Source organism: Gossypium arboreum, chromosome 8 (genome assembly GCF_025698485.1).
Source record: "Gossypium arboreum isolate Shixiya-1 chromosome 8, ASM2569848v2, whole genome shotgun sequence".
Taxonomy (NCBI): Eukaryota; Viridiplantae; Streptophyta; class Magnoliopsida; order Malvales; family Malvaceae; genus Gossypium; species Gossypium arboreum.
The window spans coordinates 16,165,771-16,179,643 of NC_069077.1; the positions used below are offsets into that span (position 1 = coordinate 16,165,771).

Below are 13,873 nucleotides of genomic sequence, written 5' to 3' on the forward strand. Positions count from 1 at the left end.
ATATTAGATTCAAAGGACCTAATTTTACTTAGAACTAAGAGAATCTTTTTGGGAGATTAAACAGAGGCTTATGCAGTGATATCTATAGGAGTAGTCTTTCCTGGAAACTGTGGTGTATCACATCCAATATCTTAAGTTTGACGTTGCTTTGGGGAGTGAGGAGATTGGGTTGGCTTGCTTACTTTGAGTTTAGAGGTTTTGTCATGAACAAATGGAAACCTCGGATAAGATATCTAACACTGTCCTTCAGTTCGGTGAAACTTTGGAATCACCAGATCAATGGGGAACACATTTGGAAGAAATAAGAAAATCATTACTCTTTTGAAATGTATTTAAAAACTTGAAAATTACCTCTAATATTTGAAAAAAAATAAAATTCAAAATTTTACCCATACAAAAATCAATATCTAAATGTATTGTCATTTTTTATATTTGTTAAACGAGTCTTTAACAATATTTGAGGGTTTATCCCTCTTCTTTTCTACCGATTTTTAATATTTATCCCTATAAATCCTTTTCTGGTGATGAAACCCAAAGCCCCACAAATCCTTTGCTGTTATCCTGCCACTCGTAATAGAAAAAGAGAAAAAAAAATAAGTATCATCTTTCGGTGCCCCGCGCAAATTACGCATAGACACATTATTCGGCTTTTTTTTTTTTTTTACAATTTTCTACCGCTATAATGATATCATCACCTTCCCCATCTCCAAACAGTGAGGTTTCTGTAGCAGATGTTAAATCAAAAGATAATTTGGATATATTCCATACACTTTAGCAGGCATAGTTTTTAATCATGTTAATATACGATTCCAACATTTTGTTCAGATCAGATGAGGGGATAATTGGAAAAAAAAACAGATTAAATAAGATAATGATGGAACTGGCTCATAACTAGTTACTACTTACAACATGAAGCAAGACCTTCATGTATTTTGTTTGTGGCGTCTTGGGGATGTATCCCCAGTTTTGGATTTCCTAAGAGCAAAACAAAACCCTATCAAATACACGCATATCAAAACTACAAGTGTAATGAACAAAATGATGTCTACGCTTCTCCATTCTTTGGTCAACTTAGCCAGTAATCCCGCTTTGCATGAATCGCAATGAAAGCAAAGCTGCATTTGGTCATTGCTCCACTGCAAGCAGTCCATGCTTGCTGCTGTGTTGTTGGGGGTCAGCCAATACGTAGGATTTATGTAAGAGTACCCACATTCAGCTGGCGGCATACAGCATCCGTACTAAGAACAACAAGAAAGAAAAGAATAATTTTATTCATTGCTTTTTCTATTCATTGCAAGTTTAGAATGAAGCTCACTGCTTACCTGTATAGATGTTAACCGAGCATTGAAGAAATCCTGAGCTATACGATATCTTTGGTTTAATTCGGAACACATATCTGTTGAGTTAAGGCAAGATCTAATCCGATCCCACTTGTAAGGATTCGTTACTTTTCGACGAAGCCAACCGGAAAAATCATCAAGGTCATGTTCCAAGTATATGCGGCCTGGTGCAGGGTGACCTGAACCCTGGTTGGTGATCAAATAGATTAAAACAACCAAACAAGCAAACACTAGTATCAGGATGAACATTGCAAAAAGGTAAAAGATGAGGAGCCAAGTGATGCGCCAACACCCTCCTACGAAGCCTAACAGTGCCACGACCGCGATTGAGATGCCTAGTATTATAAGAGGCCATTGCAGTATCTTCACGCAAGCGTTGTCCGGTTCGTTTGCAAGCCAGATTCCTGCTCCGATGACTGGAATCGAGAGAAGCAAGGTGATGAAGTTGATAACACCAACAGTGGCGCTGTTGGCTGCCATGTCGGTGAGATCGAGGATAATGAGAATATCTTTTCTCTGGGGTCTAATAAACCTAATACTATAATGGCAGATTACAGGAAATGGGATAGCATAGAATAGGGATAAAGTGAAGGAGAAAATGAAGAAAATGTTGAGGGTTATATTTCCCAACTTTAGGCCAGCTAGAGGGACACGAATCACGATGAATTGAGTCCCTTCTTTGATAAGAATGAGCTTCAATTTCCGTGTTATACATTTTGCAAGCCCAAACAAAATTATAGTGATCTCGAGCATGTAAAAATATTTGTCATATGTTAAAATGGTTCCCATGGGTTTAAATGAACTAGAAAGCAACCTTATTTTGGTTTGAAAGTGAAAATGCGTGATGATCATTTGGCGATATTTTCACGGGCAAGTATCATTGTCGGCCATTTTGTTTTCAAATTCAAAAACCGGGATTTCAGGTCTTTTTGCTTCCAGGCTTAACGTTTTCATGGAAAAGTCATCTTTTTAATTTTCAAAATTAGCTACTAATTCAGATCATTCGTGGGGTTATTATGGAGATCCGTGCCAAGCCTCTTGCAATCATCCATTACTTAGTTTTGTGACATTTTTCTTTACATTGTCAGACAGTGATTCAAGAACCCCCACCATTAAAGTCAATGTTCTCATGCACTAAACAGTAAAATATTGGACACATCTCATCACTGCTCTTACACAAATGTCTACACCCTGTAATGAAAACATTCAGTACCAACACAAATTTTCAACCACATGAAAACAAGTAAAACATCTGCTTAGTTATACAAAGTCACAAAACCAAAAACTGCATTCAAACCACCTACTCCTCACGTATAACCTTGCTTGTACTTCCTAAATATGTCCTCAGTCTTTGCATTCCTAAATGCACAACACCCTACTAGATATACACATATCAAAGCAATAAGAGTTATGAGCAGTATTATGTCGGCTTTTCTCCATTCTTGTTTTATATTTGCAAGTAATCCCGCTTTGCATGAATTACAATTGTAGCACAGCTGCGTTTGGTCATTGCTCCATTGTATGCAGTCCGGATCCGCTATGTTGTCGATGGGGCTGATCCAGTTTGTTGGATTCACAAATGTGTATCCACATTCAGTTGGTGGCTTACAGCATCCAGACTGTAAAGTAAAAGCATAAAGAATAAATATACAAGATGATTAACTTATGGCTGGAGAATCTATTAGCTTAACATGCATGCCTAAATCTAAGCTTGGTATTAAACAAAATGGGTTAAATTTTGGTTTTGGTTCCTCTACTATGTTTAAATTTGTGATTTAATCTTGTACTTCAGCATAATTTGTGATTCCAAATAGTTAGTCCATTCAACTGTTCAGATCAAAGTACTCACCGGTTGGATTAACTAATAACATTATAAAAGTAGAGGACTAAACCATGCCAAATTAAAATCTAGGGACTAAATACTAAATTTGAGCATAGCAAAGGAATCAAAATCATAATTTGACAAAACAGCCTATTTCCGGGAGAAGATTCCAGGAATTTTAACAAGAACATAGTATACCTGTCCTTTGAATTTCTTGAAATAAATAAGGATTTATGCCTTAACTTACTTCATTAAATTCCTACAAAACTCAAGATTAGGGATGGAGATGTATGGAACAATTTGAAACTTGAGTAGAGAAACTGAGATTTACCTCTATTGGAGTTAGATGGGAATTAAAGAAATCTATGGCCATTGTATAAGTTTGGTTCAGCTGGGTACATATATCTGTTGAGCTGAGACAGATTTTAATCCTTTCCCACTTGAAAGAACTTCTAACTCTTCGTTGAAGCCAACCTGAAAAATCTTCCAGGTGATATTCCAAGTATGCCCGACTAGGTTCAAGGTGGCCTGAACCTCTCATGGTAACCATGTAGACGAAAACAACCAAGCATGCAAGCAATATGATGAGGATCAACATGCCAACAAGGTAAGCAATAAGGAGCCATGGGATGCGCCAAAACCCTCCAATGAAGCCTGCTAGTGCTACAACCAAGATTAACACCCCTAAAACTATAACAGGCCATTGTAAAATCTTGACACAAGAATTATCTGGTTGATTTGCAAGCCAGATTCCAGCACCAATGATTGGAATGGAGAGCAGCATAGCAACGAAGTTGATTGCACCGATGACATTGTTGCTTAGTGCCATTTTTTCTTATGTTTGGAGAATTGATGTGTCTGAAGAGTGAAAGAGCTATATCTGGGTATTGTTTTTGAGATCTAGTAATGAAAAAAGGCTCTCAAAAAGAAAAGGGAGTTGCCTCGAGTAAAGATATTCGTGTTGAAAAAATGTGTACAAGATATAGTGCTTCTGTCATGTAACCCCACAAGCTTTTGTTCTTTGCCCTGGATTGGATCCATGAAAGCTACTAAAACAAAACAATTAATGACATTTTAAAAGTGTATTTAGGTCTTCAAATCTAATCACTTTTTGAAAAGGATAACCTTGGTACAGGATATGGAAAGAAAAAGAAACAAAAAAGATTAGTTGTCTCCAACCTTTGTATTTATCGAGGGAAAGCAAAAGAAACATAAAAATAAAATAAAATAATAGAAAAGAAGACAGTTAAATGTCACAAATGTTCTCTGGTTTTGCATCCTTTGATGCCTTTTAGGGTTTGCTTCTTTCTTGCAACTTTAATGATAAAGCACATAAATTGTAAAGTTCATTGAGCTATTCTACAAAGGCAAAAGAGTACAGTTTGTATCAACCATAACTACTGGTGCAACTCATCAAAGGCAATTTTTACAGAAAAGCTCTAGCAAATGACTTCAAAGACAACATTGTCAAAAATGAGCTTATACTTCATCTATGTCTCCTCGCAGCTTGTAAATTCACCAAAAGCAATATAACTTCCTTCAGATTTATGTCGCCTTGCAATCTTTATTCTTACATTGTCAGGCAGTCTCAATGTATGTTTATCCTCCTCTTCTTCTATAGTTATGGAATGTCCCGTTGAATGTGACCTTAAATATCTTTCTATGCCCTCATGTTTTTTATCATGTTGTTCTTTCGAATTCAAAGAGCATTGTGCATCTTCTACACCATTAACTTTGTTATTTATATCTTCTGAAACTTCAATGCGAACAGAATCTTGTAGTGAACTTACATTTACTATTGATTTACTAGTCACATCTAACTCTTGACGACAAACTGGGCATGTTTTATGTGATTCAAGCCAATGATCAATGCATTCCTGGTGAAAAACATGGCAACAAATAGTTAAAAATCGAAGCATGTCACCGTCACTAAACTCTGCCAAGCAAATAGCGCATTCTAGACTGTACTTTTGGGGACAAAAGTCTTTGACACTGGAATAATAAAATGTAGGGAAAGCTTGTATTAATTCAGGATCAAGACCATCACTCATATCTGCACCACCTTCTGTGGCAGCTGTAGCAGCTGAAGGGTTACGCCCATAATTCCAGATAGCAAGAACATTTTTCAGGAAATAACTACATAAGTATGCTGTGAAAAAACCAATGACCGCAACAATGAAAACTATTGTTATAATTATAGGTGCTGGCTGGCTGTACTTTGATGAGAAGGAGGATGGTTCATTAGAAGTGGAACTTGTCGACATCGAATAAAAAGGGCAGCAGTAGCCGGAGTATATATCGTCCTGGCCTTGTGTTTTTTCATTGATGAGAGAAAATGAGATTGCCTGTTTGTTGATTAGATGTTTTCTTTTTTTCCTTTGTTGATTGTGTAGAAGGAAAGAGAGAAACAAGGAAGCAGGTCAACGCATGTGTTTTTGAAACGGTAGCCTTAATTTGGAAAGGTGATGCTTGGTAAGCATTATATTTTTGGGTATTGAACGAGTCCTTGTGAGAAGGATGTGGAGTATTGTCTGAATGATATTTGTCCTCACTCAGTCCATTTAAAACAACACAACATCAATCTTGCATCATCCTTCGGGTTAGCTACTCATCAGTGGAGCACTGTCTTTAAGCTGATTCTAAAGTAAAAGTAATTGAGGAGCTAAAGGGTACAAGCATATGACCTCCAAATTCTTATTTATCACTTAACAAGTGCATACTACCATGTCCATGATAAGAGTCCCGCTTTGAGTACCATCCAACTTGCACGACACTGATTAGTAAATTGGATGGCTGTGGTCAATCCCAGCCTAGAGCATACGCATAGGAATCAAACAATTAAATTACACAACTCATCATCCTATGTGAATTCTAATCTTTTGACTGAATAACAAACACCGATAGCAAACAAATGAAATGCATAAATACTTTCCATAATCCAAATCAAAACAGGACAAAAATAAAAAGTAATTCGTTAACCGATCAATTGATAAACAATACCTCCAGCTCTATTTCCAAATGGGCAGTACCCAGTAAGTTCCCACTTATTACAAATCCTTGTCTTTGCATTCGGTACACATTCCCACCACCACCTCTGCCGCCATAGCCACACTCTCTCGATTCTTGGACTGCTCGTCGTACAAAAACGTGCAGTTATCACCATAAGGACTATCTTGCAATGCCTTTCCCTAATATCAACTGTGTTTTACCCTAATTTGGAATTTCACACACACACACACACACACACACACATATATATATCATAACAGAGATTCCAGATTTGTATGCACATTATTTTAAAGATGCCATACAGTTTTGATTTTTAACAGAATAGATCCTACACCACTGCTACACACCACAATGGTAGTTCCCCTAAACCCACTTCTTCAACACACCGGGATGTGGATAAACCACTACTGCTTCGCAAATAATAGCTACCATTTGGCTTTGACACACAAGTCCCTGTAGATGGAATCTGCCTTTGGCTGTGAGTTTACAGCAAAAAGTCTTGCATGTGAAACTGTAACAGCCTGTTTTTCAATGGTGTCGAAAACAATGATTTCGGGACCACAAATTCAACGAGTAAATTTGTAAAATTAGTATTTAAATTATACGAGTCAATAATAATTTTTATATTGAATTTTGATTTAAAGCAGTTTAATTAATTAAATTAATGGTTAGTATAAGTGGTTTAGCCTAAAAGTCAAGTAGTTTTTGAAAATGAGGTATTGGGACTCGTTTTCATATTTTAAGGTCGTAAATTTTTTTATTAAATGTTTGCAAAGTCGTATTATAGGTGGATTGAGGTTTGGTCCAGTAATTTTGACAATTGGTTGCTTAATTAAGGTAAAAAGGATTAAATTGTAAAAGAGGTAAAAGTTAATTGTTATAGATTTAAATTAGTAAAGGGACCAAAATGGTGATTAAACCATGGTCAAAAAGTCCAAGCACGGTGGATATGATTAATCCACTAGCTTTTAGGCTATTTGCTCATTTAGTCCTAATTAGTTTAGGGTTAACTTGAAATTAAGCTTGTTTAGTTAAAAAATTAAAATGACTGAAGGATCAATTGTGCAATTAAACCCCCTTAGTTGGTAATTATTACATATTCTCGTTTGATGGACAAATATGGACATGTTTTATTTATTTTTATAAGTCATAATGTAAAGGTTAAAATTGTAAATTAAGTAAATAAAAGGTTAAATTAAAAGAATGCTAAATTTAGTTATCATCTTCCTTTCTTTTCTTTGGAAATCGAATGGCCATTGTTATGGGAGAAGAAAGCTTCTGTCAAGCTAGGTTAGGGTATGTAAGTGATTTTTAATCCTATTTTTAGTAATTTTTTTATGTTTTTGAGCTCGTATTAGCTTGATCTAGCTACCCCGGGGACTAATATGTAAAACTGTTAAATGTTATAGGTTATTAATGTAGGAGTTGCTCTTGAAGTTTTATGGTAGATTATTAAGCTTGGTTGTTAAATAGGACTATTTTGTAAAGTAGTATTTAGTAATTTTAATGTTTAAGGACTAAAATGTTAAAGTGATAAAATTATAATGACTTGATGTAAAATAACAACAAATATGGGCTGTAGTGGAGTGCTATACAATTCGGCTAAACTTATTTTTAGTTAAAAATGGTTAAATTACAATGTTTTATTTCCGTCCAAAAGTCGATGTTATGACACACCAAAACCTATGTCGCGACATAGCAACTAGTATGCTCATTTGTAGCCATCTTTAGGGGTATGTCGCGACACCCTCAGTCTGTGTCTAACATCGAAGGCAGACTTGAGTTTTCTTCATTCTGTTCCCTATGTTACGACATCAGACCTTTCGTGTTGTGACATAGCATCTAGTATTGACCTAAAATACCTTTTAATGGTCTCCTGCACACTTACAAAGTACGTTAGCTCTCCCTCAGGCCTCATTCGAATCTTAAGGTCAATAAAAGACTTAATTTGCACATTTTATTGAATGTAAGTAAAACTAAAGAAACTTAACTAAAATACAATAAAAATACTTGTATTTAGGATCCTAAAGTGTGAAAACTAGTTTAATCTGCTACATCAAATTATGACAGATCAATACATAATAGTACCCACAAATGGAATCTGCCCTTGGTTGTAGATCACAATAAAATAGATAAATGCAGATAAACTGCTAGAATTCTTCCGATCACATCGTCTCATCCCAATTCAACGTGACATATTTAATACATATCAAATATGATAGCAATTAATGTACTAACACATAGTAAAGCAGTAGCAAAAGTCATACTTTTCATGTATTTATATTAACAGTAACACAAAGCATGTTATATGTATGATCCCAATTATAGATACAATAGTTATATATACTATTCATAATTCATGCAAATATATATATATAATTACCGAATTAATTCAGTCAATCATGGATTCTAACATAATTCATATAATCAAGGACCTAATAATTCACTCAATCATGGATTCTAACATAATTCAAATAATCAGGGACCTAATTGTATAATTTAAAACACTAAACATAGTTTAAAAATTATTCAGGAGTTAAATTGACAAAAACCTAAAATTTTAGGTCAAAATTGTAAAATTTGAGATACAGGGGACACACGACCGTGTAGATGGGATACATAGCCGTGTGGCAAGGTTGTGTAACGAAGTGTGGCCGTTTGAGATATGCAAAATTTAAGCTTCAAGGGTGACACGACTGTATGAGAGGCCATAGGTCGTGTGAAAATCGAACATCCTAGGGTTTTAGGGGGAATATGGCCGTGTATGGGGGCGTCTAGTCCACACAGGTGGCCCACAAGCTCGTGTGGCCCTATACTAGGCTCGATTTTATCCCGATTCACTTGTAAAAGAACACACACCTGTCAATGGAGTCTCGAGTGACGTCCCTCTTGCATGGATCTAGTCCGAGGCACGTAGATCAAGTCCTTCAAATAGGATAATTTACACATGAATATATAATGGTTTTCAAGATTTACCAAGATTAATAAGATTTTCGACAAAATTTGTAAAAGATCAGTAATCGAACTGGAAGATTAATAAAGACGATGTTATTACAAAATTTTATGGGTTCTACAAAATGAAACAAGAGTACTAATCGATCTTTTGATGATAATTCAAAGATTATTGACGATAAATTCAACAACCGCTGGAAGAATGAGATTAATTGAGAATTTATTTCATTTGGAGTAATCAAGAACAATTTTCAACAATGAAACATAATTTTGATGAAAAGAATAAGAAAGAAAAGAAAGAGGGATGAAATAGAAAAGATGGAAGTACAGTTCTTAGGAGAATTGGAAAAGGGAGCAAAATCCTAGTCTAATTAGAAGAATGGTTTAAATAGTTAGAGTTTTCAAAATTTAAAAGGGCAATTTGATGTGGCTTGAACCTAGGGTGTAAGGGGGAGAGAGAGAGAGAATGCTTAATCATTAAACTATTATCCACACTTATTTATTTTTTTACTCCATTTAATATATATTCTAGAGTAGTTTTTATCCTAGTTTACTAAAAAAAAATAAAAATGAGAAGGGTATGGATAGAACTTAAGATCTCTAGAGAATATAACCATCAAGACTAAACTAATTCTTGATAATTTATTTCATATAACCTTATATATTTTGAAGTGTTAGAATAATTTAAGCTGTTTAATTTTAAAAAATAAAATTATTGAAATATAGAATACCCATGTAACAAAAAATTGTTGTTTTTAATTTTTTTAAATTTTTTAATCTTTTACCAGCTAAATCAATATCTATTTAACTCAACAATCGGGACTTGCTGCAGCAGGGGGCATTATACGTGATCATAATGAAGAATGGAAAGTTGGTTTTACCCGCTATATTGGTGTATGCTCTATTGTGGAGGCGGAATTATAGGGAATCTATGATGGGCTGATGCAAGCTTGGAATATGGGTGCACGGAGGATCACTCTGGAAATAGACAGCTTAGTGGTTGTTCGACTAATTAATGGACAAATCAGGAGTGATGGTAGCAATGCAATATTGCGAGATATTTGGAAGTTGTTGCACCGGGACTGGTTGTTAAGGGCATCTCATGTTCACGGTCAAGGCAAAGGGCGGCAGACAAAATGGCTTCATTAGCTTTTTCAAAATGGATTGGCATCCATGTCAATAGTCAACCATCGAGTGAGGTTCTTCAAGCTCTGCAAAAAGACTTAGAAGGCCATACATTGCATAGGATGGAGTTTGTTTAATCATTAATTTCTTTCTTCTAGTACCAATATATATATATATATAGTTAACTCAAAGGTACCAATACAACTACAGACCTCATAAATAGTACAGATAAATATAGATATAAATATAAATATCATAACTATATTATAACTTTAAGCATTATTAATTCATAGCATCTTCATTATCAGTGTAAAAGAAAAGTGTTCATCGAAAAGAAAAGTGAATTATACAATTGGTCACTCAAATTTTAAAAATTTCATTTTAAGTATTAAAAATAAAAAAATTCATTTTAGGTACTATCGTTGAAAATGTTTTCATTTTAGTCACCCAACTTTAACATTCATTTTAGTCACTCAACTTTAGTACATTTTATTTTGGTTACTTATTTTAACTTTTAATTTCTTTTTAATTTTTAGAATTAATTTAAATTTTTTAATAAAGGGGAAAACCTAAGTTTATAGGGAAAAACTTGGATTTTACATGAAAAACCATTTATCTTTTTATTTTATTTTATTTTTAAAATTAATTTTAAAATTTTTCCTAGAAAAAAAATTAAGGTTTTACGAGAATTACTAAGTTTTTATAAGGAAAGAGGAAAGCCTTCTACCTTTTCATTTCCTTTTTGGCTCTTTTAAATTTAATTTTAGTTTTTTTCCTATAACAAAGGAAAATCATGGTTTTTTTTCCACTGAAATATCTAGGTTTTCACAAGAGAAAATATGAATTTTACAATGAATTAAGTTACATGAAAAACTTAAGTTTTATATATACAATTGAATAACTCAATTCTGGTAAAAATTAGGTTTTTTTTCTTTTTAAAAAGAAAAATAATTTTAAAAGGAAAAGAGTAACAAAAATAAAAATTTATTAAAATTAAGTGATTAAAATGAGTGTAAAATAACATTGAATTAAGCGGGTGACCAAAATGAGAATAATTTTTAATGGCAATGCCAAACACAAAAATAGTTTTTGATTGTGGTGCCTAAAATGAAAATTTTTATTTTCAGTATTCAATATGAAAACTTGTAAAAGTTTGGTGACTCAATTGTGGAATTTACCCAAGAAAACAGCGGTAAACTGAAAATGGAATTGTTTCACTTCGGATGAACACAAGAAAAAAGAAACAATAGGAAGTAGGATTACTTAAACAGTAAATATCATCCAGCTTTCGAGCTACAGCAAAGCCCAAAACTTGGTATATCCCTTGCAAGGGGGCATGTTGAGGGATAAAATAGTTTGCAATTCCCATTAATTATAAGACAAACTGTAAATAATTTTGCTTCTGGATGAGGAAGGAAGGAAAGAAAAACTAATTGATTTTCTTTCTGCTGTTGTTTCATAAGGACCTTCCCCCTCAGCCTGAATGGATCAATCCTCCAAAAGCAGCTCACTCTCAAAATCCACCATCACTTTGTTCAATTTCTTGTTGCTTAATCTTTGTTGGATGATCATGTTAGCTTCTTCATAACTACGAAAAGTCGAATATTTTACTATATTAAAATTAATACTAGCAAAGAGTGAAATAACTGATTTAGCAGCTACATAGAAAACATGGTAACAAACCTGGGAGGAGGGGAAGGAGCAGAAGGTGTAAGCAAACGGGCGAGGTGAATAGCATCTTCATGGTTAGTAATGGCGTGATTGAAGCATAGATATCGACCGTAGGATGAAACATCTTCAAAGACGCAGATGTGAGCATCCACCAAGAACTGAAGATCGACTGTGACGAACGTCCCACTCTCGTACATCTCAGCGGCTCCTTTCAAGTAAGGGTGGGTGATGGAAAGATGAGGCTCCATCAACAACCCACCGTTGATTGAAACCATGTTAATGTCCCTATCCATTGCTAACGCCCATGCTGTCTTCTCTGCCACCGTCTTTGACAGCGCGTGCCATAACTGATTTTTCCCAATTTACCAGAGCCCCCCACATTAACAAACACTACAATCTAATCTTTGATTAAGAAACTCAAATACTGAATATATATATGTGTGTGTGTGTGTGTGTGTGTGTGTGTGTATGTTTACCTTGAATTTGCGGCAGAAATTGACGTCGCTCCAATGGCGTTCATCCAAATCGGAAGCAAGCGATTGGGAATTGTTGTCTCTCCAAAGAACAGCAGTGGCGGAGGATGTGAAGACCACCTTGTCTATTGTCTCCGTCCGAGCGCATGCCTCTACCACATTATGTGCTGCTCGTACCTCCACTTCTACCATATATTCCTGCCCGTACGTCAACCAGTTGAGCAGAGACATTTATAGTTTTATCTCTAATGATGTGGTTTAGGAAAATCGTCATGAACACTAGCCATGAGAGTTATATAAGTTTAAATTGTACTAATTACTGCCCGATGAGGAAGAATGGATATCAACTCTGAAACATGCATGAGAATGTGTTCATAGATGAAATCAAAGTAGCCATAAGGAATTTTACAGAAATCTGAAGAAGATGGTAAGGAAGGAGAGAAAGGAATTTACATCATAGGCAGGGTGGTCTTGTGGGGGCTCAAAGGCGTAAAACAAACCAGAGCAGCCTTTCAGGGCGTCGGTAATGCTCTGATAATCGAAAGGGTCTGCTTGGAAAATCTTGAGCTTCTTTTCCCTTTCAGTAGCTACCCCATTCAGTTTCAAATCATCAACTATAACCAAAGAAATTAACATATTATAATTAATTACCCATAAAATAGGGGAAAAAACATGAAGCTGAACGTATAAAAGGGAGCATTAAGTATAAGTACCATGGCCTTGAACAGCAGCATGGACAGTGTAGCCTCTTTCCAACAAGCGTTCAACCAGGGTAGAGCCAAGGCGACCGGAGGCGTCCATCACGCAAACTTTCTCGTGATGGAAGGAAGCGGGAGCCATTTCTGTTGGAGAGAAGCCAAGCTAATTTAGTTTGTATATACGACTGAATAGAAAGTAGATCAGAAACCTGGTGTGGGTTAGAGGTGAAGGAGATTAGAGAATATAAAGCAGAAGAGGAAGAGGGGGCGGGGGTTGCATTCAAAGGGTGTGGGAGGGGTAGATATGGGTGGGAGGGTAGTTGTTGTTGGGGGAGATGATCAGGTAGAGACTTGAACTAGAAGAGGTGTGCATATTATATATATGTGTGTGTGTGATTTGGTTTAAACAGATCTGTATTTGAATGCGATATTTGGCATAAAAAGAGGGGTTTGATCAATTGGTGGAAGCGTGGATGCATGTGTGTATCAATCACAATCCACAGCCACAAATGAAACCTACCATTAACGTACGACGAGATTTTTTTAATTTTTTTTTATTTATTTCTCTCACAAATTGAAATAGAATCAAAAGGCAATTTTTGTTTTTCAACTAGTGTTACTGTTTAAGTCCCGGCTCCCTGCTATGCTGGGATTTTACAACTTTCTATGTTTTATTTATATATTATTTCAAATGATGAATCAAATTTTTACATAACCTTATAGAATTTCCTTATAGGATTTACAACAATTAGAAAAAATCAAAGAATTTGTATTTTTTTTTTG

The 13,873-nt window shown here is 35.0% G+C and overlaps 4 protein-coding genes across 4 annotated transcripts; all 4 read right to left on the reverse strand.

The window, feature by feature from the left end:
• Positions 1-781: 781 nt before the first annotated feature.
• On the reverse strand, positions 782-2,123 carry LOC108469375 (protein TORNADO 2-like). The gene is made up of 2 exons (XM_017770265.2): positions 1,323-2,123; positions 782-1,238 (listed from the first exon to the last, which is right to left on the reverse strand). Exons 1-2 carry the CDS (start codon positions 2,091-2,093, stop codon positions 924-926), a joined length of 1,086 nt encoding a protein of 361 aa, XP_017625754.2. The 5' UTR covers positions 2,094-2,123; the 3' UTR covers positions 782-923.
• Positions 2,124-2,464: 341 nt separating this feature from the next.
• Positions 2,465-4,140, reverse strand: LOC108469038 (protein TORNADO 2-like). The gene is made up of 2 exons (XM_017769926.2): positions 3,494-4,140; positions 2,465-2,959 (listed from the first exon to the last, which is right to left on the reverse strand). The coding sequence occupies exons 1-2, from the start codon at positions 3,989-3,991 to the stop codon at positions 2,648-2,650; spliced, it is 810 nt and encodes a 269-aa protein (XP_017625415.1). The 5' UTR covers positions 3,992-4,140; the 3' UTR covers positions 2,465-2,647.
• Positions 4,141-4,652: 512 nt separating this feature from the next.
• LOC108468523 (RING-H2 finger protein ATL29-like) lies at positions 4,653-5,426 on the reverse strand. Its single transcript, XM_017769403.1, has one exon. The coding sequence runs from the start codon at positions 5,424-5,426 to the stop codon at positions 4,653-4,655; it is 774 nt and encodes a 257-aa protein (XP_017624892.1).
• Positions 5,427-11,421: 5,995 nt separating this feature from the next.
• LOC108467985 (cinnamoyl-CoA reductase-like SNL6) lies at positions 11,422-13,454 on the reverse strand. Its single transcript, XM_017768828.2, has 5 exons — positions 13,106-13,454; positions 12,846-13,006; positions 12,396-12,590; positions 11,932-12,266; positions 11,422-11,836 (listed from the first exon to the last, which is right to left on the reverse strand). Exons 1-5 carry the CDS (start codon positions 13,230-13,232, stop codon positions 11,737-11,739), a joined length of 918 nt encoding a protein of 305 aa, XP_017624317.1. The 5' UTR covers positions 13,233-13,454; the 3' UTR covers positions 11,422-11,736.
• Between the last annotated feature and the right edge of the window lie 419 nt (positions 13,455-13,873).